At 43.4% G+C, this 24,599-nt stretch overlaps 1 protein-coding gene across 1 annotated transcript in view; it reads left to right on the forward strand.

Moving 5' to 3' along the window:
* Window positions 1-24,599, forward strand: part of bmpr2b (bone morphogenetic protein receptor, type II b (serine/threonine kinase)) — a 277,954-nt gene that overhangs the window by 222,604 nt on the left and 30,751 nt on the right. The window contains exons 4-5 of the mRNA XM_078228877.1: window positions 8,748-8,858; window positions 22,581-22,672. Coding sequence (XP_078085003.1) covers window positions 8,748-8,858; window positions 22,581-22,672 — 203 coding nt within the window. The remainder of the gene's footprint in view (window positions 1-8,747; window positions 8,859-22,580; window positions 22,673-24,599) is intronic.

Genomic DNA, 24,599 nt, shown 5'->3' on the forward strand with positions numbered 1-24,599 from the left:
CCAGGTTAAAGTCCAACAGGTTTATTTGGTAGCAAAAGCCACAAGCTATCGGAGCCTTAAGCCCCTTCTTCAGGTGAGTGGGAATTCAAGGCTCCGAAAGCTTGTAGCTTTTGTTACCAAATATACCTCTTGGACTTTAACCTGGTGTTGTTAGATTTCTTACTGTGTTTACCCCAGTCCAACGTCGGCATCTCCACATCACGTATAATAGTGTGACAGATATATACAGGTCTGCCACTGTAAAACTGTGGTACAGTACTGATGGATATAGATCTGTCACTGTGTAACACCGGCATACAATCCTAATGGGTACAAGTCTGTCACTGTCTTAAAGGTTGTTTCTCCAAGGAGCCCCACATGAAATCATGGAGGGTAGTGATCAAGCAAGGGAACCCTGTGTTTTTTTTCTCCTCCTTACCCCATTTGAAGTCTTGTCCAGTTGAGAGTAGCACAGACTTCTTGTTACTATGGCTTAATGATAGAGCCTGGACTGTGCCTTTCTCCCTGGGCTGGTGAAGTGGAGGGGGAAGGGGAGGAGGTTGTTAGTGAGGAAGAGGGAGGAAGGAAATTGAGTATGATCAATGTAAAACAAGATTAAAGTAAGGTCAATTCCAGAAAATAAATAGAAAGCTAGCAAATAAAGAATGTCGAATGTTGTTATCAGATATAATATGGTACCACAGAAGTTTCCGGTGAAGGGTTTAGCTTGGGCACTTTATATATACATAGTTTAGAATCAGCAACTGTTCTTGTGGAGAATTTCATTGTGTTAGATGACCAACATTTTTTCTGCCAGATACAGATCATTTTCCAACTATTGAAGTCATAGTCTGAGCTGTAAGTGGTGGCTCCAGTCAACCATGGTCCCATGACTAGGAAATGGCAGCTTATACATAGTAAAAGCCACATCAAAGAAGCCATGCATTTTAATTGAGCACAAAAGGGAACCTTGTTTTTCACTTGCCTCTCCAACTTTATATTCTATTTTTATCAATTTTCTTTGCTTCTCCCATCCCTATACTAAGGTTTCCAATATAGTACCCTGCGCAACCCTATAAATGCTCATTCTTCATGTATGAACCAATTTCTTCAGTGTTGGCAGGCTATTGAGTCATAAGTGCATCATAATCAGACTTGATCCTGTACTTAGCCTGACATCCACAGAAGCATATTTTCTAGCAATGCTCACCGGTTAATGATCAGGAACAATAGCCTTTAATGATTCTTTTTCCCCTCCTTTGCCTCAGGGATAATAGGAAAATTATAGTGCTTCTATGGTCTGGAGAACTGTCAACTAACTCGGTACAAATTAAAACTTAAATTTGAGTCTTCCATCTGATATCAAGCTAACTGGCTCCTGAAAAATACAACTAAGTTGGACACAATATGCGTGTTGCCTACTCCTTGTTGCAAAGATGAATGGGTTCCTTTAAACATTCAGCAAGCTCGAAAAAAATCTTTAAATCACAATTACTTTGTCTATCTAAAGTCACATGAAAAAAATCTCCCAAATTGTTGCAGAGAACAAAGGTTCACACTGGTGAAAGTCTAATTTAGGGCTAATGTTAGGAAATTGGTCTTTGAACAAGGAATCACTTTTGTTCATGGACAAGTCATCAGCTTTGAATTGTTCCATACAGTGCCTTCACTCAGTTTCCATCTATTGATTTAGCCAAATCCTGGACGACTGATAGGTGAAACCAGAGGAAGGTATTGGCGGTCCTTCCATCAGTAATATGGAGAAACACCTGTCTTCAAACGCACAGGTCTATAAAAGTCGAGTGGGTAGAGGAAGTTGATCAGATGTTGACTTCAAATAAACCTTTGATGATAATAAGGAACTATGTCTTGTACATCCAGCACAATTTACCGCATGGTATTATGGGGCACTTGCGCATTGAATGAAGCACAAGATATCAATGACATTCTGCCATGTCTCCAGTTATCACCGAATAGACTTCGGCACTGGAGCATAGAGTGTGCAATCAAGATCACAAAACAGATTTATACACCCATCTTTCTCATTCTAATCATGTGCAGTTTAAGAACATAAGAAATAGGAGCAGGAGTAGGCCATCTAGCCCCTCGAGCCTGCCCCGCCATTCAATAAGATCATGGCTGATCTGATAGTGGTTTAGTTCCACTTACCCGCCCGCTCCCCATAACCCTTAATTCCCTTATTGATCAGAAATCTATCTACCTGTGACTTAAACATATTTAACGAGGTAGCCTCCACTGCTTCAATGGGCAGAGAATTCCAGAGATTCACAACCCTCTGAGAGAAGAAGTTCCTCCTCAACTCTGTTCTAAACTGACTCCCCCTTATTTTGAGGTTGTGTCCTCTAGTTCTTGTTTCCTTTCCAAGTGGAAAGAATTTCTCTGCCTCTACCCTGTCTAGCCCCTTCATTATCTTATATGTCTCTATAAGATCTCCCCTCAGCCTTCTAAACTCCAATGAGTACAGGCCCAATCTACTCAATCTCTTCTCATAAGCTAACCCCCTCATCTCCGGTATCAACCTGGTGAACCTTCTCTGTACTCCCTCCAAGGCCAATATATCCTTCCGCAAATAAGGGAACCAAAATTGCACACAGTACTCGAGTTGCGGCCTCACCAATACCTTGTACAATTGCAGCAAGACCTCCCTGCTTTTATACTCCATCCCCTTCGCGATAAAGGCCAACATTCCATTTGCCTTCTTGATCACCTGCTGCACCTGCAAACTGAGTTTTTGCGATTCATGCACAAGGACCCCCAGGTCCCTCTGCACAGTAGCGTGTTGTAATTTTTCACCATTTAAATAATAGTCCATTTTACTATTATTCCTTCCAAAGTGGATAACCTCACACTTGTCAACGTTATACTCCATCTGCCAGATCCTCGCCCACTCACTTAGCCTATCCAAATCTCTCTGCAGACTTTCTGCATCCTCCACGCAATTTGCTTTCCCACTCATCTTTGTGTCATCCGCAAACTTTGTTACCCTACACTCGGTCCCCTCCTTCAGATCGTCTATGTATATGGTAAACAGTTGAGGCCCCAGCACCGATCCCTGTGGCACGCCACGAGTCACCAACTGCCAACCAGAAAAGCACCCATTTATTCCAACTCTCTGCTTCCTGTTAGATAGCCAATTCTCAATCCACGCTAACACTTTACCCCCAACTCCGTGTACCTTAATCTTCTGCAGCAACCTTTTGTGAGGCACCTTATCGAACGCCTTCTGGAAATCCAAAAGCACCACATCCACCGGTTCCCGTCTGTCAACTGCACTCGTTACATCTTCATAAAAATCCAGTAAATTCGTCAAACACGACTTTCCCTTCATGCATCCGTGCTGCGTCTGCTTGATTGGACCATTTTTTTCCAGGTGTCCTGCTATTTCTTCTTTAATGATGGATTCCAGCAATTTCCCAACTACGGACGTTAAGCTAACCGGCCTGTAGTTACCCGCCTTTTGTCTACCTCCTTTTTTAAACAGTGGCGTCACATTAGCTGTTTTCCAATCAGCCGGCACTTCCCCAGAGTCCAGCGAATTTTGATAAATTACAACCAACGCATCTGCTATTACTTCTACCATTTCTTTCAGTTCCCTGGGATGCATTCCATCCGGGCCCAGGGACTTGTCTACCTTTAGTCCCATTAGCCTACCAAGCACTACCTCTTTCGTCATAGCAATCGTTTTAAGGACCTCACCCCCTACAGCCCCACGACCGTCAATTTTCGGTAAGCTATTTGTGTCCTCTACCGTGAAGACCGACACAAAAAACTTGTTTAAGGCCTCGGCCATTTCCTCATTTCCCATTATTAAATCTCCCTTCTCGTCTTCTAAGGGTCCAACATTTACTTTAGCTACTCTTTTCCTTTTTATATATTTGTAAAAACCTTTACTATCAGTTTTTATATTTTGTGCTATACTTGTTTATACCAAAATATTCTGTCTATCAGGACTTACTAAAGCCCTTGTGCACTTCCAGTGAGAACCTTCATAACAGCTTGACCATAAAAGACATCGTCCTGATGTTAGGTTAGTATAAGGGTTATTCTGGGAATTGCCAATACTCCCGCCCTAATCCTGGTCCTGTATCTGAATGTGGAGATGCCGGCATTGGAATGGGGTAAACACAGTAAGAGTTTTAACAACAGCAGGTTAAAGTCCAACAGGTTTATTTGGTAGCAAATGCCATTAGCTTTCGGAGCGCTGCTCCTTTGTCAGATGGAGTGGATATCTGCTCTCAAACAGGGCATACAGAGACACAAAATCAAGTTACAGAATACTGATTAGAATGCGAATCTTTACAGCTAATCAGATCTTAAAGATACAGACAATGTGAGTGGAGGGAGCATTAGGCACAGGTTAAAGAAATGTGTATTGTCTCCAGACAGGACAGCCAGTGAGATTCTGCAAGTCCAGGAGGCAAGCTGTGGGGGTTACTGATAGTGTGACATGAACCCAAGATCCCGGTTTAGGCACACATGAGGACGGCCTAAATGGGGATCTTGGGTTTATGTCACATTATCGGTAACCCCCACAGCTTGCCCCCTGGACTTGCAGAATCTCACTGGCTGTCCTGTCTGGAGACAATACACATCTCTTTAACCTGTGCCTAATGCTCCCTCCACTCACAGTGTCTGTATCTTTAAGACCCGATGAGCTGTAAAGATTCGCATTCTAATTAGTATTCTGTAACTTGATTTTGTGTCTCTGTATGCCCTGTTTGAGAGCAGATATCCACTCCATCTGACGAAGGAGCAGCACTCCGAAAGCTAATGGCATTTGCTACCAAATAATCCTGTTGGGACTTTAACCTGCTGTTGTTAAAACTCTTACTACATGTATCTGAATTCAGAATTTACTGGCTCAGTGGTAGTTCTCTTGCATAGGCTCCAGTCCCACTCCAGAGACTTAAGTAAATAATCTAGTGCAGTAGTGCTACATTGTCAGATATGCTGTCTTTTGGCTGAAAAAAAATGTTTCCTCTTGGGTAGACTTTAAAGAGCTCGTGGTACAATTTGAAGAAGAGCAGGAGAATTTTCCTGGTATCCTGGTTAATATTTATTCCTCGAGCAGCACTAAAAAACTGATAGCCTGGTGATTATTTTAATGCAGTTTGTGGAGCCTTGCTGTGTGCAATTAGCTGCCCTTTTATAAAAGAAAATCATTCTTGGAGTGTGGGCACCATTGGCGTGTCTGGATTTTTTGCAGTTTGTCTGGTGAAAATGCTCCTCCCCGCGCTCTTACATAAGAGTTCCAGGATTTTGAACAATGACATATGTCCACGTCAAGGTGCTGTGAGATTTGGAGGGGAACTTTCCAATAGTGGTGTTTCCCATGGTCGTGCTGTTGTGTTGTCCTTCTAGATATTAGAGGTTGAAAGTTTGGACGTACTCCTGGAGAAATCTTGGGTCATTGCTGCAGTACATCCTGTAGATCTTATGCACTGTGGTTGTGGTGCATCTAAGGTAGAAGGAATGAATCTGCTGCTGATCAAGTGCTTTGTCCTCGATAAGTGTTGAGCTTCCTGAGGGTTCTTGGAGATCCATTAATCCGGCTAAGTGGACATTTCCTTGGTTTGTAGGTGGTGGAGCAAATTTCAGAAGTCACAACTGAGCCACTTGCTACTTGTGGTGATGCTGATGCATTGAATGTCAAAGAAAATGGTTAGACTCTCTCTTGTTGGTCATTGCCTGGCACCGTTATGACATGAGTGTTACTTGACATTTATAAGCTCTAGCCTAAATATTGTCCACCCTTTTTGCATATGAACATGAATTGCTTCATTATTTGTGGAATTGTTAATGAAATGCAACACTGCAATCATCAGTGTACAGTCCCATATCTGCCCATATGATAGGGAGATGTTAACTGAGAAAGCAGTTAAAAATAGTTCATCCAAGGACATTCCCCTGAGGAACTCGTACAATGATGTCCTAGGACTTAGATGATTGATCTCCATCAATCACAACCATCTTCCTTTGTGCCATCTATGACCAAGTGGAGAATTGTTGCCCTGATTCCTGTTGGCTTTGGCATTACTAAGGCTGTCTGGTGCCATATTTGGTCAAATGCTGCTTTGGTGGCAAAGATAATCATTCTCACCACAGCTCTGGAAATCAGCTCTGTGTCCATGTTTGGGCCAAGGCTGTATTGAGATCTGGAATCAAGTGTTTCTAATAGAACCCAAACGCAGCATTGGTGAGCATGTTGGTGAGTAAGTTTTCTAGCACTCTTGATAGCTCTTTCCATTGCTTTGCTGATGATTGAGAATAAGTTTATTGGACAGTAATTTAAATCAGTTTGCATCTTGAAGGGTGACTCTACCTCACTCATTTAGCTGTGGGTTTCAAATCAGTAGTTTTACTGCATCTGTTTCTGGTTATGAAGCAGAATCCTTCCTGTAGGAGAACCTATTTTTAAATTCCCAGCGCCAGATTTTCTTCTGTCCACTCATAAGTCTGTCACTTGTTAGGACACAGTTCTAATAGTGGCAGAAACCCCCCAGTGAAGGAGTTGATCATCATACTGGGCTTATATATTGTACACTGACAGATTATTATACTGTGGGTGATGTTACAGCTGCTATGTTCCACAGTGGTCAGGAAATAAGTCTCCACTGCTCTTTAGGAAGTTCAGTTACCTGAGAATAGCACAGGGAGCAGGACATGTTCTGCAGGTCCACATGACTCTGTTGCAGTGTCACCATTAACTGACCCACCAGGCCTGCTCTGAGTTTAATGGCAAATATATCAACGCTTGGAAACATAAGCTCATTTTATGAAGGAATACTACTTAGTTATTCGTAGGAAATACAGTAAAGTAAGAACCTGCATTTATATGTCACCTTTCATGATTTGTAATCTAAGAAGCATAACAACCAATTTGTGGCCAGACAGGTCTGGATCATCTGTTTAATTAACATTAAATTGAGTGATTAGTATTAGCTAGGACAGTTGGAGAACTATCCTGTCTCCTTTGAATAGTGTCACAGTTTTTAAACATCCCCCTGAGAGGGTAGACATGGCCTCAGTTTAACCTCATCTGAAAGGTGGCATTCCCTCATTTGAGCTATGGATTATGTAATAGAACACTCTATATATTAATGAACTGAATAAAGTAAACATTAATTTCCTACCAAAACAGTCTCCAAACAACATCAGAGACCAGAACAAATCCCACCACCATTCTTTCTCATGCTTCTGAAAGCCAGGTGTTGTGAAAAAAAACACGCAAAATATTTGAAGTGAACCAGAATTCCTAATTCTGCACTATGGACAATATAATCAAAGAAGCATTTACGTTTGCTGCAGTACCCCTGGCTGCAAATCCCATAAAGAACCTGCTGCTTTGTTCTTTCTTTCAGCATTGTTTGTAATAGCAAATGTAAAATATTACCTGTCAGGCATCCCAGGTTTAGTTCCTAATCTGTGATTAACATTAAAATGCTTTGGTTTTAGTGTGGTTTTCCTTACACAATTGTACACTTCACGTCAACAATGTAATATGGCAAATTTTTTCCCCCTCTTCAGTGATCAATGAGACACCTAGTGGTTGCAACCCTTGCTGCTTAAACAAGCTGATTCAATGCCAAAATGCACCTCAAATGCGGGCCTTCCAGCTGGGATGGCTTAGTGTCAATCAGGGATCTTTTTAATGTAAATCTGGCGTTGGATCTGAGAGGCATACTGTTAGCACTGTGAACCAGAGTTTAAAGTTTATTTATTAGTGTCACAAGTAAGCTTACATTAACATTGCAATGAAATTACTGTGAAAATCCCCTAGTCACTGCATTCCGGCGCCTGTTCTGGTACACTGAGGGAGAATTTACCATGGCCAATGCACCTAACCAGCACGTCTTCTGGACTGTGGGAGGAAACCGGAGCACCCGGAGGAAACTCACGCAGACACGGGGAGAACATGCAGACTCCACACAGACAGTGACCCAAGCCGGGAATCGAACCTGGGTCCCTAGCTCTGAGGCAGCAGTGCTAACCACTGGCCAACGAACTTGCCCTCGGATTTGCAAGGCATGTTGTTTTAATAACGGGCCAGACTAGTTGTTACCCTCGGTGAGATGTATATCATTTTATATGGCTGCAATTGGATCAATGTGATGTGCACGTGAAATGCTCATACTTTGTTCACTTGAAATATGAAGAAACAGTTGGTAGATTCTGATTTTCCGAAACTTTGGTGTGTTTAAAGCGAACACTTGAGTTATGTATCATTAGGGTGGAAGGGTAGATGGAGTTCTGTTACAACTGACAAACTGAATACAAGCCACTTTGGTTCAGCTAGTAGCACCCTGATTTGCTGTGCTGCATTGTCTTAAGTGATGATGTTCTTTGGAAACTCTGCTCCGGTCACCTGTTTGGATAGTTACAGTGGGAATCATTGAACCTAGGGCAGCACTATTCAAAGAAGAGCAGGCAGCCTTCATGGTATCCAGGAGAACATTCCCTTCTCAACCAACGCCACCAAAAACAATTCATCTCTTACTGCTGTTAGTGGAATTTTGTGATCTGAAAATGTCTGCTGTGCTATTACTGTTATTGTATTAGTATAAAATGTGATTCATGGGATGTTAAGTACTTTAGGACGTTTGAGAGCTGTTAGTAAGGTGCAAGGTTAACAAATGCAATTCTACTTTTCTTATTGGTACTTTAAAAAATTTTTTATATAGTATATTGGTACCAATCAACTAATTGAAGTGTGTAACAACACTGAAGTTTATCCTTCTGTGTTCTAGGTACTTGGAGACCACATTATAAGGAGGAGACTATTGTAATTGCTTTGGCATCGGTGTCTGTCGTAGCTGTCCTGATCGCAGCTTTCTTCTTTGGGTATAGAATGCTTGCAGGTGAGTGTCTGCAATTAAATTTGCCTTCATTCCTCCGAGTTTACAGATAATTCAAAGCTTTCACTCACCCACCTCTCCACCGAAAGCTGTGAGCATTAACAGTGATCTTTCCTTTCTGAGTTTCTTCTTCGCCTCCTACCTAGGCTCCATTCATCTGGTTTCTCACTGATTCCACAGGCACTGGCAATTGCCAATATTCTGCCCATGTAACCATGTTTCACACAAGTGTCAACAGATTTTATTTTTAATCAGTCTGTTGTCACAGCTGAGCTACATCCTGTCCTCATTCAAACCGTGTGTGCAAAGTATAAGCAGAAAAAGCTAGAAATTCTTGGCAGGTCTGTCAAGAAGCAGAAGTCACTCAGTTAATGTTTCAGGTCCAAGAACTTCCCTCAGGACTGGAAGATATTGCAGATGCACAGCATTTAAAAAAGATCGGAATAAGAGAAAGGAAGGAGAAAAGAAAAGACATATGGCCCCAAGCTCCCTGTCAGTTGCCATTTTAATTCTCTATGGCAGCATCCTTCACTGCGCCCCGTAGACAGTGACTTTTACTCTGGTACAATTGCCCTCCCATACTGCACCCAACTAACTTTTGCTATATGTAAACTGTGTCAGCAGGCTACTTGCTAGTTAAGGGTATCTCACCCTATGCCCACACACAGGAACTTTGCAGTGATAAATACTGGATAATGACCAAGAGCAGGAGATTCAGGAAATGTATTCCCTCCCTCTTCCTTGGCTAGGGTGGTTTGACCAATTGTACCACCCCCAACACTTAAAACACAAGGTGATTGAATATGAGACCTTTGTGTCTGCATGTCCTAGTGACACCTTTGGCATGCATTAATCCAGTGAGTCATTGGAAGAGTTTACTTTTTGAATGTAACAATAGCATATTGAATTAAATAAGAGTTACCACGTGGAAAGGTATCATTCAACCCAATCAGTTGTGTTGATTGTGAATAGTCCCAATCACATATACCCATCATTTTCTCCCTATTCCTTAAACCAATTTTCCTTCATACACCTATCCAATCTAATCTTGAATGTTGACAATTTCTGCTTCAACTGTGAACCCTCAGAGTGAATTCTACATATTCAAAACTGAGAGAGAAGCGGCTTTCTCCTGCCTTCTGTTTCAAATCTCTTCTATTTAATCTTAGATCTGTGATCTCTTATTCCAACCCCATCAGGGAAGGGTCTGCTTCGAACTACCCCCAAACTACGCTGCATATTGCCCCACCAATCTGTGATGTTCTGCGTTATAATGCATTTCCACATAGCAGACATGCTATGATTCTACGTTGTTCTCTCGCTAAAGTTTCATTATCCTCCAGTGTGGAGCCCGATACTAAACACAACATTCAGTAATTAAGGTCTGATTAAGGCTTTATAAAGGATCATTATTACCTTGTAATCTTTATATTCTATACCTCTTGTGATAAAATCTGCTTGATTAACCTGAGCTGTTGCCTTTAATGTCCCGTGAGTTTGTGGCCTCAAACCCCTTTGCTCTTCCATGGCAGAAGCCTCCTTCTGTTATGAGTAACAAAAATTCTGATGAAAGATTGGTGACCTTGAACCATGTACTCTGTTTCCCTCTCCACAAGCACTGGCTGATCTGCTGAATATTTCTAGCAAATTTGGATTTTATTTGGTTAAGAATATAACTGGATAACTGCTTTTTTAAAATAAATCACCTCACATTTACTGATTTTCAATTTTATCTGCCACATTTTAACCCATTCCCCCACTTCATTACTTTGAACTTCTGAAGAATTTAATTTACCCCCTATTTTGGCGTCATCTGCATATTGTTGCATCATTTCCTCCAGGCCTTATGTAAATTATTCTCCCAGTGAACAGAACCAATCATAGAATTGAATTGTGTGGAATGCTCAGAAAAGCTGTCCATTAATGAAAGAGTGGTGAGTTGAATAACAAGTAGTAAATGCATTTCACTAATATTCAAAATGAAAGCCTAGTTTTTGCTTAAGCACAAAGAAATATCTTGGGCCAAAATCAATGGTGAGAAAGAAGAACCACCTCCATCTTGCTACACTTCCATCTAGTGGTCAAATTACATATTCTGATCAAGAGCTGTGGTTTGAGACCAGCTAGATGTGGCATGGTTATCATATTAATTTAAAAAATTCTTTCATGGGAAGTAGGTGTCACTGACTAGGCCAGCATTTATTGCCCATCCCTAATTGTTCTTGAGAAGATGGTGGTGAGCCTTCTTGAACCACTGCGGTTCAACTGTGGTTCGACTAAGGGAGTTCCAGGATTTTGACCCAGTGAAGGAACAATGATATAATTCTAGGTTAGGATGATAGGTGGCTTGGAGGAGAACTTGCAGGTGGTAGTGCTTCCCTGCATCTGCTACCCTTGTCCATCTTGATGGTAAAGATTATGGGTTTGTCGATAGAGCCATGGTGAGGTCCAGCAGTACGTTTTGTAGATTGTACCCATTGCTGGAACTGTTTGTCAATGGTGGAGGAAGTGAATTTTGAAGGTGGTGGATGGGGTGCCAATCAAGCAGGCTGTTTTGACCTGGCTGGTGTCGAGCTTCTTGAGCGTTGCTGGAGTTTTAAGCATCCATCTCACTCCTGACCTGTGTCTTGTAGATGGTGAACAGGCTTTGGGAGTTGAGAGATGAGTTACTTGCTGCAGAATTTCCAGCCTCTGTCCTGCTCTTGTAGCCATAACTTAGCCATACAATTAAGAATGTGTCAGATTCAGGTTGTTGCCTATGATATTTGGCTTGCTTAAGTTGAGGAAGTAGGTTAAGGAGGTGAAATTGACCTGTTCATAGAACGAGTAGGTGCTGTGGTTGGTTTCTCTTGTCAGAACCCCCAAACAATGAGAAACTTATGACACCGGGAAATCAGCGAACTAAAGACCGGCTGGCCTAGCATCTGCTGTTGGGAAATTGCTAGTGTCTATCATTAAGGATAGAATTACTTGAAAATTTTCAGTTTGTCAGAGAGACAGCATGAATTTGTAAAGAGTAAGTCATGCTTGACAAAACTGATTTAACTTTTTTGAAGAGGTGACTAAAGTAGTACTCAAGGGAATGTCTATGGGTGTGATTTTGATGGAATAATGTTGTTTAAAGTCTTTCATAAGAGACTATTACTAAAATTGAAGCTCATGGAACTGAAGGCAAAGTATTGACCTGGTTGGGAAGTTGGATGAGTGGCGAAGACAGAGTGTAGGGATAATGGGTAGATACTCTTAACTGGCAGAATATGACACGTAGTATCTGACAGGGATCTGTGTTGAGGGCTCAATTATTCACCATATTTATTAACAACTGAGATGATGGAATAGAAATCCATATATCCAAATTGGCTGATGACACAAAGATAAATAGCATTTTAAGCAGTGTAGATAGAAACATAAAATTACAAAGAGATATTGATAGACTAACTGAATGGGCAAAACTGTAACAAATGGATTTCAATGTAGACAAATGTGAGGAGATCCAGTTTGGACCCAACGAGGATAGAAAGGGTACTTTATAAATGGTGCAAAGCTTAAAATAGTGGAAGTCTGGAGAGACTTTGGTATCCATCTACATAGATCATTAAAATGTCATAAACAGGTACAAAAAATTATCAAAAAACCTAAAGAGATACTTCAGCTATTAAAAGCCTTGGTTAGACTACAACTGTGGTACAGTGAGCACTTCTGGGCCCCACACCTTAGGAAGAATATATTGTAGGAATGTAAATTTATCAGAATGTTACCTGGACTCCACAGATTAAATTACAAAGAGAGATTACAAAAAAACAGGGTTATATTTCCTGGAATTCTAACAATGTTAAGGGGAACAAATCGGAGTAGACAAAGAGAAACTATTTCTGCTAGTTGTGGGGCTCTAGGAATAGGGGGCATAGTCTAAAAATTAGACATTGATCTTTCAGTTGTGAAATTAGGAAATACTTTTTCAACCAAAGGGTGCTGGTAGTTTGAAGTTCTGTTCTCCAAATGGCAGTTAAAGCCAACTGTTAATTGTTAGTTTTAAACATTAGCTGGATGGATTTTTGTTAACCAGGGGTACAGTATGAGGAAATTTGGGGCACTAACCGGTACATGGAGTTGGTTTGAAGGTCAGCCAACAAGGCAGTGAATGGCAGAACAGGTTCAAGGAGGTAAATGGCTGACTCCTATTCCTACGTTCTAATCCTTTGCATCTTTGGGATTTGCACAGGCCAACCAAGAAAATGACCAAACATGACAACTCTGGACAAGGTCTGAAGGTAAAGTCAGACACATGAAAACAAATTGTTCCAAGGGCTTTGCAGCATCAGTTCAATGTAAAAACAATATTCCTACACATTTATTTTGGGGATATTACTAGTAGCATAGACAAAGGAGAACCAGTGGATATGGGGTATTTGGATTTTCAAAAGGCTTTTAATATGGTCCCACACAGGAGATTAGTAAACAAAATTAGAACACATGGGATTGGGGGTAATATACTGCTATGGATTGAAAATTGGTTAACAGACAGAAAGTAGAGAAAAGGAGTAAACAAGCCTCTCTCAGGATGGCAAGCTGTCGCCAGTGGAGTCCTGCCACAAATACTGCATGGCTACAGCTGTTTGATAAGTATATAAATTATTTGGATATGGAGACCAAATGTAACATTTCCAACTTTGCTAAAGGCACAAAACTAGTTGGAAATGTGAGTTGTGAGAGGGATGCAACAAGGCTTCCAGGGGATTTGGTCAGGCTAGGTGAATGGACAAAAGCAAAGCAGATGAAATATAATGTGAAGAAGTGTAAAATTATCCACTTCGTCAGAAAAAAACAGGCAGATTATTATTTCTTAAATGGTGACGGGTTGGGATGATGTCCAAATGGACCTGAGTGTCCTTGTTCAGAAGTCACTAAAAGCTAGCAAACAGGTGCAGCAAACAATTAGAAAGCCAAATGGTATGTTGGCCTCCATTGCAAGGGGATTTGAATACAGGAGTAGCTGCAATTGTATGGCGCCTTGGTGAAACCTGCATCTGGAGTATGTGTTTTTGATCTCCTTATCTAAAGAAGGATGTATTTACCAAGAATGAGTACAATTGAAGTTCACCAGATGAATTCCTGGGGTGGCAGAATTGTCTTATGTGGAGAGATTGGAGAAACTGGGCCTGTATTCTCTAAACTTTTGAAGAATGAGAAATTATCTCACTGAAACTAAGTTCTTATCGGGCATGACAGGGTAGATGTGAATAGGATGTTTTTCTTGGCTGCTGAGTGTAGAACCCACATTGTCTGTACCTTTAAGACCTGGCTGGCTGTAGGATTCGCATTCTAATCAGTATTCTGTAACTTGATTTTGTGATTCTGTGCACTGTTTGAGAGCACATTTCCACTCCATCTGACGAAGGAGCAGTGCTCCGAAAGCTTATGGTATTTGCTACCAAATAAACCTGTTGGACTTTAACCTGGTGTTGTGAGACTTCTTACCGAGTGTAGAACCAGCAGACAGAGTCTCAGAATAGGCCATTCAAGACTGAGATGAGGAGGGAATTCTTTCCTCAGAAGGTGGTGAATCTTTGGAATTCTCTATCCCAGAGAAATGTGGAAGTTCAGTCATTGAGCATGCTCAAGACAGAAATCGAGAGGTTACTGGATACCAATGACATTAAGGGATGTGGGGATAATGAAAAAAATAACACAGAGGTAAAAGATCAGCCATGATCTGTTTGAATGGTGGAGCAGTTGCATTGGGCCCAGTGGCCTACTCCAGCTCTGATTTTATGGGTGGAATTTTACAAGATTTTTAAAAAGTGCCCAGCCAGCGTGAAAGTGAGAGTTGTTGTTCTGTTTTTCGGCTCCCAATTTTAGGCATTTGGTCTTTGAAAATATGGCCTAGACCATTTCTAGGTTCTAGAGGCAGTGGGCGGAGCCTAATTCGCCAGACAGCCAGCATCTCAGATCAGAGCCGCAAACTGCGCATGTGCAGGAAAACCAGAAAAAAACCCAGCTCTGCTGACAGAACCCCCACAAACCAGATTCGGCGTCCCCCTCACAGACGTCGGAGACGCCCCTCCACATTACCGACCCCCCTTACCTCCTCCCCTTCCCTCCCGATAATGACATCATGATGCTAATGACAAGCTGATCTGCGCTAACAAGGGGCAGCTCCATAAAAACCCCAAGGATAGGCAGGCAGGCAGTGCAGGCAGAAGTAGCCTCCAGGAACACAGCTCCCCGTTTTTTTAGATGCTGACCTGGCCAGGTTGCTGGAGGCAGTGGAGGCAAGGTGGGACACCCTCTTCCCTCTAATGGGATGCCTCCCCAGAGGAAGGTATGGAAACGCAGCCTGGGAGGTGATGGCAGGGCATTGGCCAGGAGAACCGGGAAGCAGTGCCGCAAAAAACTGAATGACCTACTCCAGGCAACAAGGGTGAGTGTTTTACCTCATCTACCATCTTTCCCCTAAATGACCCCCAGATCCCCCCACCCCCAGCACCCTGCATGCCTTCAGCCTCTGACCCCCATCTCCCTTCTCCCACCCAAGAGTATCACAACTCTTGCCTTCTGAGGGCCACCGCCTGAAACCCTGCAGGACTTGTGCCATCAAACTTTGCATGGCTCCTTCAGGCCCCACAGGAGATGAATACCCATAATTGCCGGGAGAGGGCGAAGACAGGGCGTGGTGTGCCTAAAACCCAGGTCCTCACCTCCTTGAGGAGCTTGCGGGAGGGGAGGGCATGCGGACCATTAGTGACAGTATGGTCGAGCTGGAGCCTAGAAGTGAGCACCTGACAATTCTCCACTTGTTGGAGAAATCTCAGTTAAGTTGCATTCAGCCCAGATTCCTCTCCCTGCCTTGCATTTAACCTCGTGTCCTGTGCTGCAGGAAGGGACCCCGATATGCTCGGGCCATCTGGCATTGCGGCCCCCTTGTTGCTCCCGCCCCTGACAGCTCGGAAGACTCCTCGGAAGAAGCGAATGAAGGGGCTTCCAAGGCCGGCACCAGTTTTGCATCAGTTTCCACCCCGCAGTTCACCATCCCAGAGACTCTCACATCGGTGGGTCAAGTTAGTGGCGAGGCATCTGGGTCACTCTCTGGTGCTCATGACACATTTCATAACACATCTGCTGATGCACATCGGGTGGAGGAGGGAACGTCCGAGGCCTCTGGCATGCGGGTCCTGCTGGAAGCGAAGACTCAGCTGGCCCCAGGCTACATGCTGGTCCTGTGAGATCACTTCTCCCTCAGCTGCTGGAGATGCAGCAACAGAGTCAGGGAATGCAGGAGGGGCTGACGGCCAGACTGTACCGACTGCGAGGCTGTTGGGAGGGGTCCCAAAGCTTTCAGGCGGACCTATTGACTGTCTTGCGTGATTCCCAGGCCAACACTGCAAGGATGGCATCTGCAGTGGAAAACCTGGAGCAAGAGATCCTCACCATGTGTTGCAGGTTCCAGTGATGGCCAAGTCACAGCAGGCCCTGCGGAGTCCTAGAGGGCCACAGCCAAATCACAGCAGGCCACAGTTGAGGGCCTCAACAGGCTTCTCGAGATTCTGCGGCCCATGTCTGAGAGGCTCGAAAGCTTGCAGGTGACCCAGCGGGACAGTGCTGAGACACAGTGGACTATGGCTGCAACCTTTGAGAATATGGCCCACTCTCAGAAGGTCATGGTTGAGAGGCTACAGAGCTTGCAGGAGACCCAAAAGGACAGGGCCAAGACACAGCTGGCCACGGCAGCAGCGCTTGAGAACATGACCCAGTCACAGAGGGTCATGGCTGAGGGGCTGCAGAGCGTAGCCCAATCTCAGAGAGCACTTGCTGTTGCCATTGAGAGGTGGCCCCCGACTCAGGTGGCCAATACAGAGGGCTCGACCACCATGGCAAGAATGCAAGTGGTCCTCCAGGACTGGCAGGGCCAGATGATGCCGGAGCTTCTGGATCTCACTGCAGAAGCACCGTCGTCCCATGGGGCCTCCAGGAACCCCGAAGGAGGAGGAAGGGCTCGAGCCGATGCCGATGCCGGTGCCTTCCACCCAGGAGACTGTGGGCTGTGGCTACACCTTCTGACTACCCCCCCGCTTCCTCCTGCTGACACCGGGACATCTCAGGGGCAGCGGGATGAAGAGGGTGTCATGGATACGTCCCTGACATCTGGAAGCCGGCCAGAACCCTCAAGGTCTAGGCCCTCCAGAGGACGCTCACCAAGGGCATCACAGGCTACGGGGTGCGGTAGGCAGCTGGCCACTCCCACCTCCGATGTACATCCTGGGGAGACACCGAGACATAGTGGTAGGCCATGTAAGGTTAAGAAGTTGTAGCGTCACTAAGATGGCACAGGTGAAGGGTAACACTAGATAGATAAATATTGAGGCATTTTAAATTCTCACGTTCATGTTTTTATATTCTCACTTATTTTGAAAGCACTATTATTGGCAACGATAAATGTTATTTCATCCTACACCTGTGACTAACTTGTCTCTAATTAGCCTCTAACAGGGATGTACTTACCCTGATGGTCGTCAGGGGGCCCTGCACATTGATGTCAGTGGGGTAGGCCCCTCTGTGCACAGCTACTGAGAAAATCAAGGCGCTCAAATAATTCACTGGCTACAGCAGGTGTCATGCATTGGCAATGATTTACAGCATCTGCCATGGCATCCCTTGAACCCACAAGAGATTTGCTTCCCCCACCAGCCCTGGAGCCCTGCATGGGGGTTTAGGAAATAGCAAAATGAGATCAGCAATGGAAGAAATGATGAGAATGGGCTCATGCGGAATATAAATATTGAAATAATAGACAAGTTGGTCTGACTGGTCTGTTTCTATGATTTAGATTTCATATCATTCTTTGTAAAGGATATTGAGAAAATGTGAAGGTAAATATATGGTCACTTTGTGAATTTTGTGTTCATTAACCTTAGTGATAGTAGTACCGATAATGGAACACATTCCAGTAAAGACACTTAATGTTAACATAAAGCATGAATAGCGTTAGATATAAGCTCATTTTACTCAGCTTTAGAAGAATCATAGAATCCCTACAGTGCAGAAGGAGGTCATTCGGCCCATCAAGTCTGCACCGACTGCAATCCCACCCAAGCCCTATCCCCATAACCCTACTTATTTATTCTGACACTAAGGGGCAATTTATCATGGCCAAGCAACCTAACGCGCTCATCTTTGAACAGTGGGAGGAAAGTGGAGCACCCAGAGGAAACCCATGCAGACACGAGGAGAATGTGCAAACTCCACACAGACAGTGACTCAAGCCGGGAATCGGACCCGAGTCCTTGGCGCTGTGAGGCAGCAGTGCTCACCACTGTGCCACCATGCTGCCCCAAGAACACTTCTACTAAGTGTGATTCTTTCATTTCCCACTCCAGTCACTCTATGGTATTTCTGAGCATCATTGTCAATTAGTGCCAGTTTGAGGTGAGTTTATGTTGTGGGCTCATGCCCACTAGGAGACTGGTCAAATTAATTTCATGTAGGACCCACCCTTTCAGCACTCGCCTGGGCACCTGCCAGAATTTGGAATGTATCTTGTTCTTTTGAAGGAAGCTTTTTCTTTATGAAAATTCAGAGGTATAAGCAATTACTGAACATATTAGCAAAGGAAATCTCAGCTGCTGTGTGAGTGAAATGATACAGTGGAATTCCGTGCTTAAAGCATGAAATCCATTTACTGAAATTCCATGTGAGCCATGAAGGGATTGAGACCTATTTGGTGCAGTTTCAAAGGCAATCCATGCAAAAAGTAGCATAAATATAGTAATAACTTTTTTGAACGCTTTCTCTCTGTTTCCACTCTGAAAGGCACTCAGTCATTATCTGATATTGGTCAATGGAAATTGACTACCTTCTGATCTCCAAGTAGCTATTCTTCATGTTTTCTTCAGATAGCGACCTCCCACTCAATCATGAGGGCAATACAGCCAAGCCTAATCATTTACTCATTTGGCATTTGTGCATGCAAGGACTCACTGAAGGATGATCAGGTTTGAATACATTGCCAATCCAGGAGGCATTGGTTGGTAATCAGGAGTGGGTCCACTGCCAATCCAGGAATAATTGATTAATGATCAGGAACAGGCAACTCCTACTCTGGAGTCACTGTATAGGGATAAGGAGTGGGTATCTTCCTATTTAGGAGTTACAAATGCCAAAATCCTTTATGGTTGATCATCTTGAGATCGGCTAATTCACTGCAGATAGGATCAAATCCAGAAAGTTCAAGTCCATATGTAAAGTTTCCCTTTAATCTGAGTTCTGCTTCATGCCAAAAATAGCAGTAGGGTTTAGCTCAGATGTTTTTCATCCTATTTAGATAAGCATTCAACAGCCACCATTTTGTAATTAGGCTACCACACCTGGCCTCAGTATCCCTGGGCTATGGAGTAAAATCATCAAAGATCCGCACTCCTGCTAGCTTTAAATTGCATAGGTCATGGTGGCATCCACAGTCAAATACGAATGAACATATGGCCAAAATTGGCCGGCACTGTTTCTTTTAAGCGCATAGCAGTATAGCAACCTGAAAGTTCCCATGCAGCTTATACACAAGTTGGTCCTGTTAGGTTACTCCCCGTGCATGACCTTACAATTAAATAAATTACCTGTGCACTCCAAAAGAAAAAAAATAGAAGGAGTGTGTTCAATGTCCATGTAATTAAGTGTTGCTCTTCTGGAGCATTAAGAAAGATAAATGATAATTTTGTTGATGACCAGGATCTTCATGGAACATACAGTACTTGGGATTGCTCTCAAAACATTGATAAAGACGTGTTGGATTTTGGTTTGTAAAACTCACTGTTCATCTTGTTCTTCTTAATTCAATATTGTGTTCTAAAATTGAAAGATAGTATTAATGTTTTGGGCTCCTTTGTTCATGGGTTCTATCACAATGATGCAGTTTAAACATGAACATCCTTGCAAACTTTACAAGTAGTTAGTGTGGTAATGGAACCTCCTGTATTTCAAAACCTCCAATCCTGCATGACACGCAGTCTCTCAGATGTTGTTTTATAGATCACCTGTGCTAAGATAAAGACGCAAATAGATTCACTCAATGTTCACTGACCTTTCCTCTCATTTGCCTTTCACTCCTGCAGCACAACAGATCACTATTATAGTGAAAAGTACTTTTGTTTTCAAGAGAGGGAACTAAGGAATGTTCGCATTAAGAAAGCTCATAAGCAATAAACTGCGGTCTCAGTTAGCAAAAGCAGCATGTAGCTGTGACTCATAGGCCAGAAAAAACTAGATTTGATTCTTCATGAAGAGTCTGTTGATCTCAGCTAGGCTGAGAGAGAGTTTACGATAATTGACCTCAGGACAGGACTCACTGTGATGCTCTCCATACTGCAAAACTGCCAGCACTATCCCGGATGGATGGCCAATGGAGTGAGCCACCACGTTGTTTGGTCAGTGATGCCTCCTAGCCTGACAGAAGGAAGCCAATTAGACCATAGTGCCAAGTAGGCCAATAGTACTATCTGAGACAGCAGATGGTAGATTTTTCTGTCACTGCCAAATAAAAGCAGAATGGAAACTGACAGAAATGCACAGAGGTTTCCTTGGCAGCAGTATTAGAATAAGACTGATTAACATTATCTTTTATATTTCCAGCATTTACAATACATTGCTTTTTCTGAATATTATTCCTGGCTTGGTGGCATCTGCCTGAGAATATTCTCATCTGGGACTGGTTTATGCAGTGGGTTAGAGATGCTAACGTCTTTTTTCCCTTTTCCCACATTAGTCATCCTGTGATTTCCAACTTAGTGCTAAATGCTACCAAGTATGGGGCATGAGTTTGATGCTGGTTCTCAACCTGTAGGAAATTGATTCAAGTTAAGTCTAGACTGATGCTATTTCTGTTAGCCTTGTGATTTAAACATGAATTGAGCTTTGAGCAGTATTCATCCAGTTCCCCCCCCATTATGCACCAATTGGCACTCACTTCCAATGTCACTCAAAGGATAGAAGATGGCTGATGTCGAGAATGGAAAACATCACATGGGTGCAATTGATCTTGCTGTTCTGAAGTTGGGAGACTTGAGGCACATTGCCAGGACACTGGAGAGGGAACTTCACTCTATGTAACCTGTGCTATGCCTGATCAGGAAGTATTTGATGGGACAGTGTACATGGAACTTTACTCTGTATATAACCCGTGCTGCATCCGTCCTTGGAACTTTGACACTGGTGCCAGAATATTACGACCTCTTTGTGCCTGTTTTGCGGCGGAAAAATGTCATAAAATCGGGCGTAAAGCCGCTGGTGGAAATGGTGCCCGCTTTCACGCCTCTCATGATTTTATGACACCTGGATTTCCGGCGCGGTCAGCCTCTCTCCGGAAATGGATGAAGGACTGATTAATTTATTTTAATAGTGTTTTGCAAGCGTTTAGCGAACTCGGCGCTCTATCAAAGAACAAAGAAAATTACAGTGCATGAACAGGCCCTTCAACCCTCCAAGACTGCACCGACAAAGATCGTCTGGCTGGCTTGCCTTTATGGCCTCACTGGGAGAGGTTCTCTCTGGTGAGGAAAATACCTGCTCCCCATGAACAGGGAACAGTTGTGTTGGCCTCGTCAGTGGAACAGAGGCCATTGAGGCCCCCCGGGGAGGCCGAGTGCAAGGTAGGGGTACTCCTTGGGCAGTGCCAGACTGGCAGTGCCACGTTGGCATCATGACACTGCCAGCTGGAACCTGGACACCTGAGCACCATCCACCAGGCAGCACTGGAGGCGGGGCCCAGGGGAAGAGCTAATGGGGGGGTGGGGAGGCTCACCGCCACTCTGCCTGCGATCGATGGGGGAGTGAGGGGGGCACGCTGCCACTCTGCCTGCGATTGGTGAGGGAGGGAACAGGGGCTGCGATTAGTCTGGGCGGCGGGGTTGCATCTCAGCCCACGGGGCCCCCCAATTGCGGGGGGGAGATTGCTGGTTGAGGCTGCCTGCGATAGCAGGGGCCTGACAGCTCTCTCTCTGTCTGTCAGACCCCTGCTACTGCTAAAGTGCATGTGTCACATCAGAGGTCTGCACGTGCGCAATATCTCCCTCTACAGGCTGGCTGGTGAATTACACCCCGCCCACAGCCTCTCTGGTTAGAAACTGACTAGCCCATCTTTTCAGAGACAGGGTGCGTAAGATTGGGTGTGAAAACTCACCCAAAAAACAGATCAGCAACTCTCCCACTTTCACGCTAGCTGGACACTTGAACAAAAATCTCGTAAAATTCTGCCCTGCATGTCTGAAACAGATTCCAATGCCAGCTATTAACATCCTCACCTCGATGAGGGCCAAAAGATTCCCACACAATTAATTATAAAATAATAATTCTTACTTTGATTTACAGCGTGGAATTTGACGGGGTTTGGCAGGAGCTTTAAATCATTGGCACTGTTAACTTCAGGTTATATGCCTGAATTCTTGTATTTTCCCTCATATTCCACCACTCACTGATTTTGATTCCATATATTGATATTAAAGATTGTTCCTTTCTTTAAAAATGCTTCTTGATGTTCATGATTCTCAATTACTCAATAACACTTGAGTCAAATCATTTCTCACTGAGTTCTTACTTTGTAGCTGCATATAGAATCTTCATGAGTGATATGTTTTTAAAATGATATCCTATTATACGTCATCTATTTCACAAACTATACGAATGTAGAACTTGATTTGACTTGTATTCATCATTTTCCATTTGTGATGCTTCTTCTATTAGGAGACAGGAAGCATGGACTTCACAGTATGAACATGATGGAGGCTGCACCCTCTGAACCTTCCCTGGATTTGGACAGCCTCAAGTTGCTTGAGGTAGGCAAAATGTACCTTCTCCATGTTTTAAAGAAGCAGCTGTCCTTTGTGGATTTAAATCATGTATGCTATGAAACTCCCAGATTTGATTACAGCTTAGGTAGCTGATCACTATGGTTGGTGGCACTGGAACTGGCTGCTGAGCCGCTGGGTTTGGAAAGGGAAGTGTCGCCACTAAATTGATTGGAAAACAGATTAGACTTAGCCATGACTCATGAATGTCAAATATTCTGTCCATATTTCTTTGAATGGTCACTCAAGTGTCAGATGTGCAAGGAAGCCCATCTTAACGTTTAAGTCAAAAGCAAAATACTGCAGATGCTGGAATCTGAAACAAAAACACAAAATGCTAGAAAATCTCAGTAGGCCTGACAGCATCTGTGGAGAGAGAATAGAGCCAACATTTGAGTCCGATGATTCTTCGTCAGAGCTGAAGACAAGGAATATCAGACAAGGTATATACTGTGGGGGTGTGGGGGGAGCTGTAATTTATAGGAATGGCATAGACAAAAAGACAAAGGGAATGTAAACGGTGATGATAAAGGCTAGGAGTGATGCTTAGAGCGTCCATTAAGAAACTGGAATGTGCAAATACAGAACAAAGGTGCAGAGTGTGGGAACATGGCAGTTGGCCCTAGTGGGGTGGGGGAAACAAGATGGAACGAGATTTTAGAAGTGGGAAAATAAAATAAAAATATAAAGTAATAAAAATGGATGAATAAGATGAAAAGAAGAAATAAAATAAATGGAAATGGAGTGGAGGTGGAGGTGTGAGTTCATGCTCTGAAGTTCTTGAACTCAATGTTCAGTATTAGGCACTTTACAACCTTCCAGACTTCCTTTCCTGGCCCCTATGTTAGCTGATATTGTTAATTAATCTTTCTCCTCAGGTACTGCCGTCACATTCTGTTTCAAATCTGACATCGCCTCAAAAAACAATGACCACTCCATCTTTGCAAACTACCACCCAATCTCCAGCCTCCCTTTCCTCTCCACAGTTCTTGAACATGCTATCATTTCCAAATCCGTGTTATTCTTTCTCGGAACTATATTTGAATTCCTACAACATGTTTCTGCCTCTGTTCCAGTACAAGATCACATCCTATGACTCTGTGATTATGCTCTGCTGTCCCTTCTTATCCTGTCCGCAGCCTTTAACACTAGTGATTTCACCATTCTCCAGAGCCTCATTGCTACCAGCCAGCTGGGTGAGACATCTTGTCTGGTTTCATTCCTTTCTGTTCAGTCATTGCTATTGCATGCAATGGTTTATTTTCCTGCTCCTTTGGTGTTCCCCTCCCATTTCTCATTTACGTGGCCCCCATTGGCAACATGATCTAAAAACGCAACTTCAGAGTCCAAATGTTCAACAACACACAGCTCTACCTCACCACCACCTATCTTAACCCATCCACTGCCTCTAAATTATCTGACTGCTGGTCCAACATTCAGTTCTGGATGAGTGGAAATTTCCTCGCAACTTAGTATTTGAAAGACCAAAGCCTTTGTCTTCAGTCCCTGCCACAGTCTCTGTACCATAACCACCATTCTCTCCCTGGCAATTTTCTAAGGCTGAACCAGATTATTCCTAACCTTGATGTTGTATTTGACCTTGAGATTCGCTTCTGACCAAATATTCATGCCATCACTAAAACCAGATTTGATTCCAGTTTAGAAAGCTGATCACTATAGTTGGTGGCACTGGAACTAACTGCTGAGCCCCTGGGTTTGGAAAGGGAAGTGTCGCCACTAAGTTGATTGGAAAACAGATGAGGAGAGGATTAGACTTAGCCATGAGTCATGAATGTCAAATATGCCATCACATATTTTGCCTGACTTTATCCTTGTATCAGCTCATCTGCAGTTGAAACCCTCATCCATATCTTTATTCTCTCTTGACTTGAATATTCCAGTGCTTTCCTGGTCA

The sequence above is a fragment of the Mustelus asterias genome, chromosome 14 (genome assembly GCF_964213995.1).
Source record: "Mustelus asterias chromosome 14, sMusAst1.hap1.1, whole genome shotgun sequence".
Taxonomy (NCBI): Eukaryota; Metazoa; Chordata; class Chondrichthyes; order Carcharhiniformes; family Triakidae; genus Mustelus; species Mustelus asterias.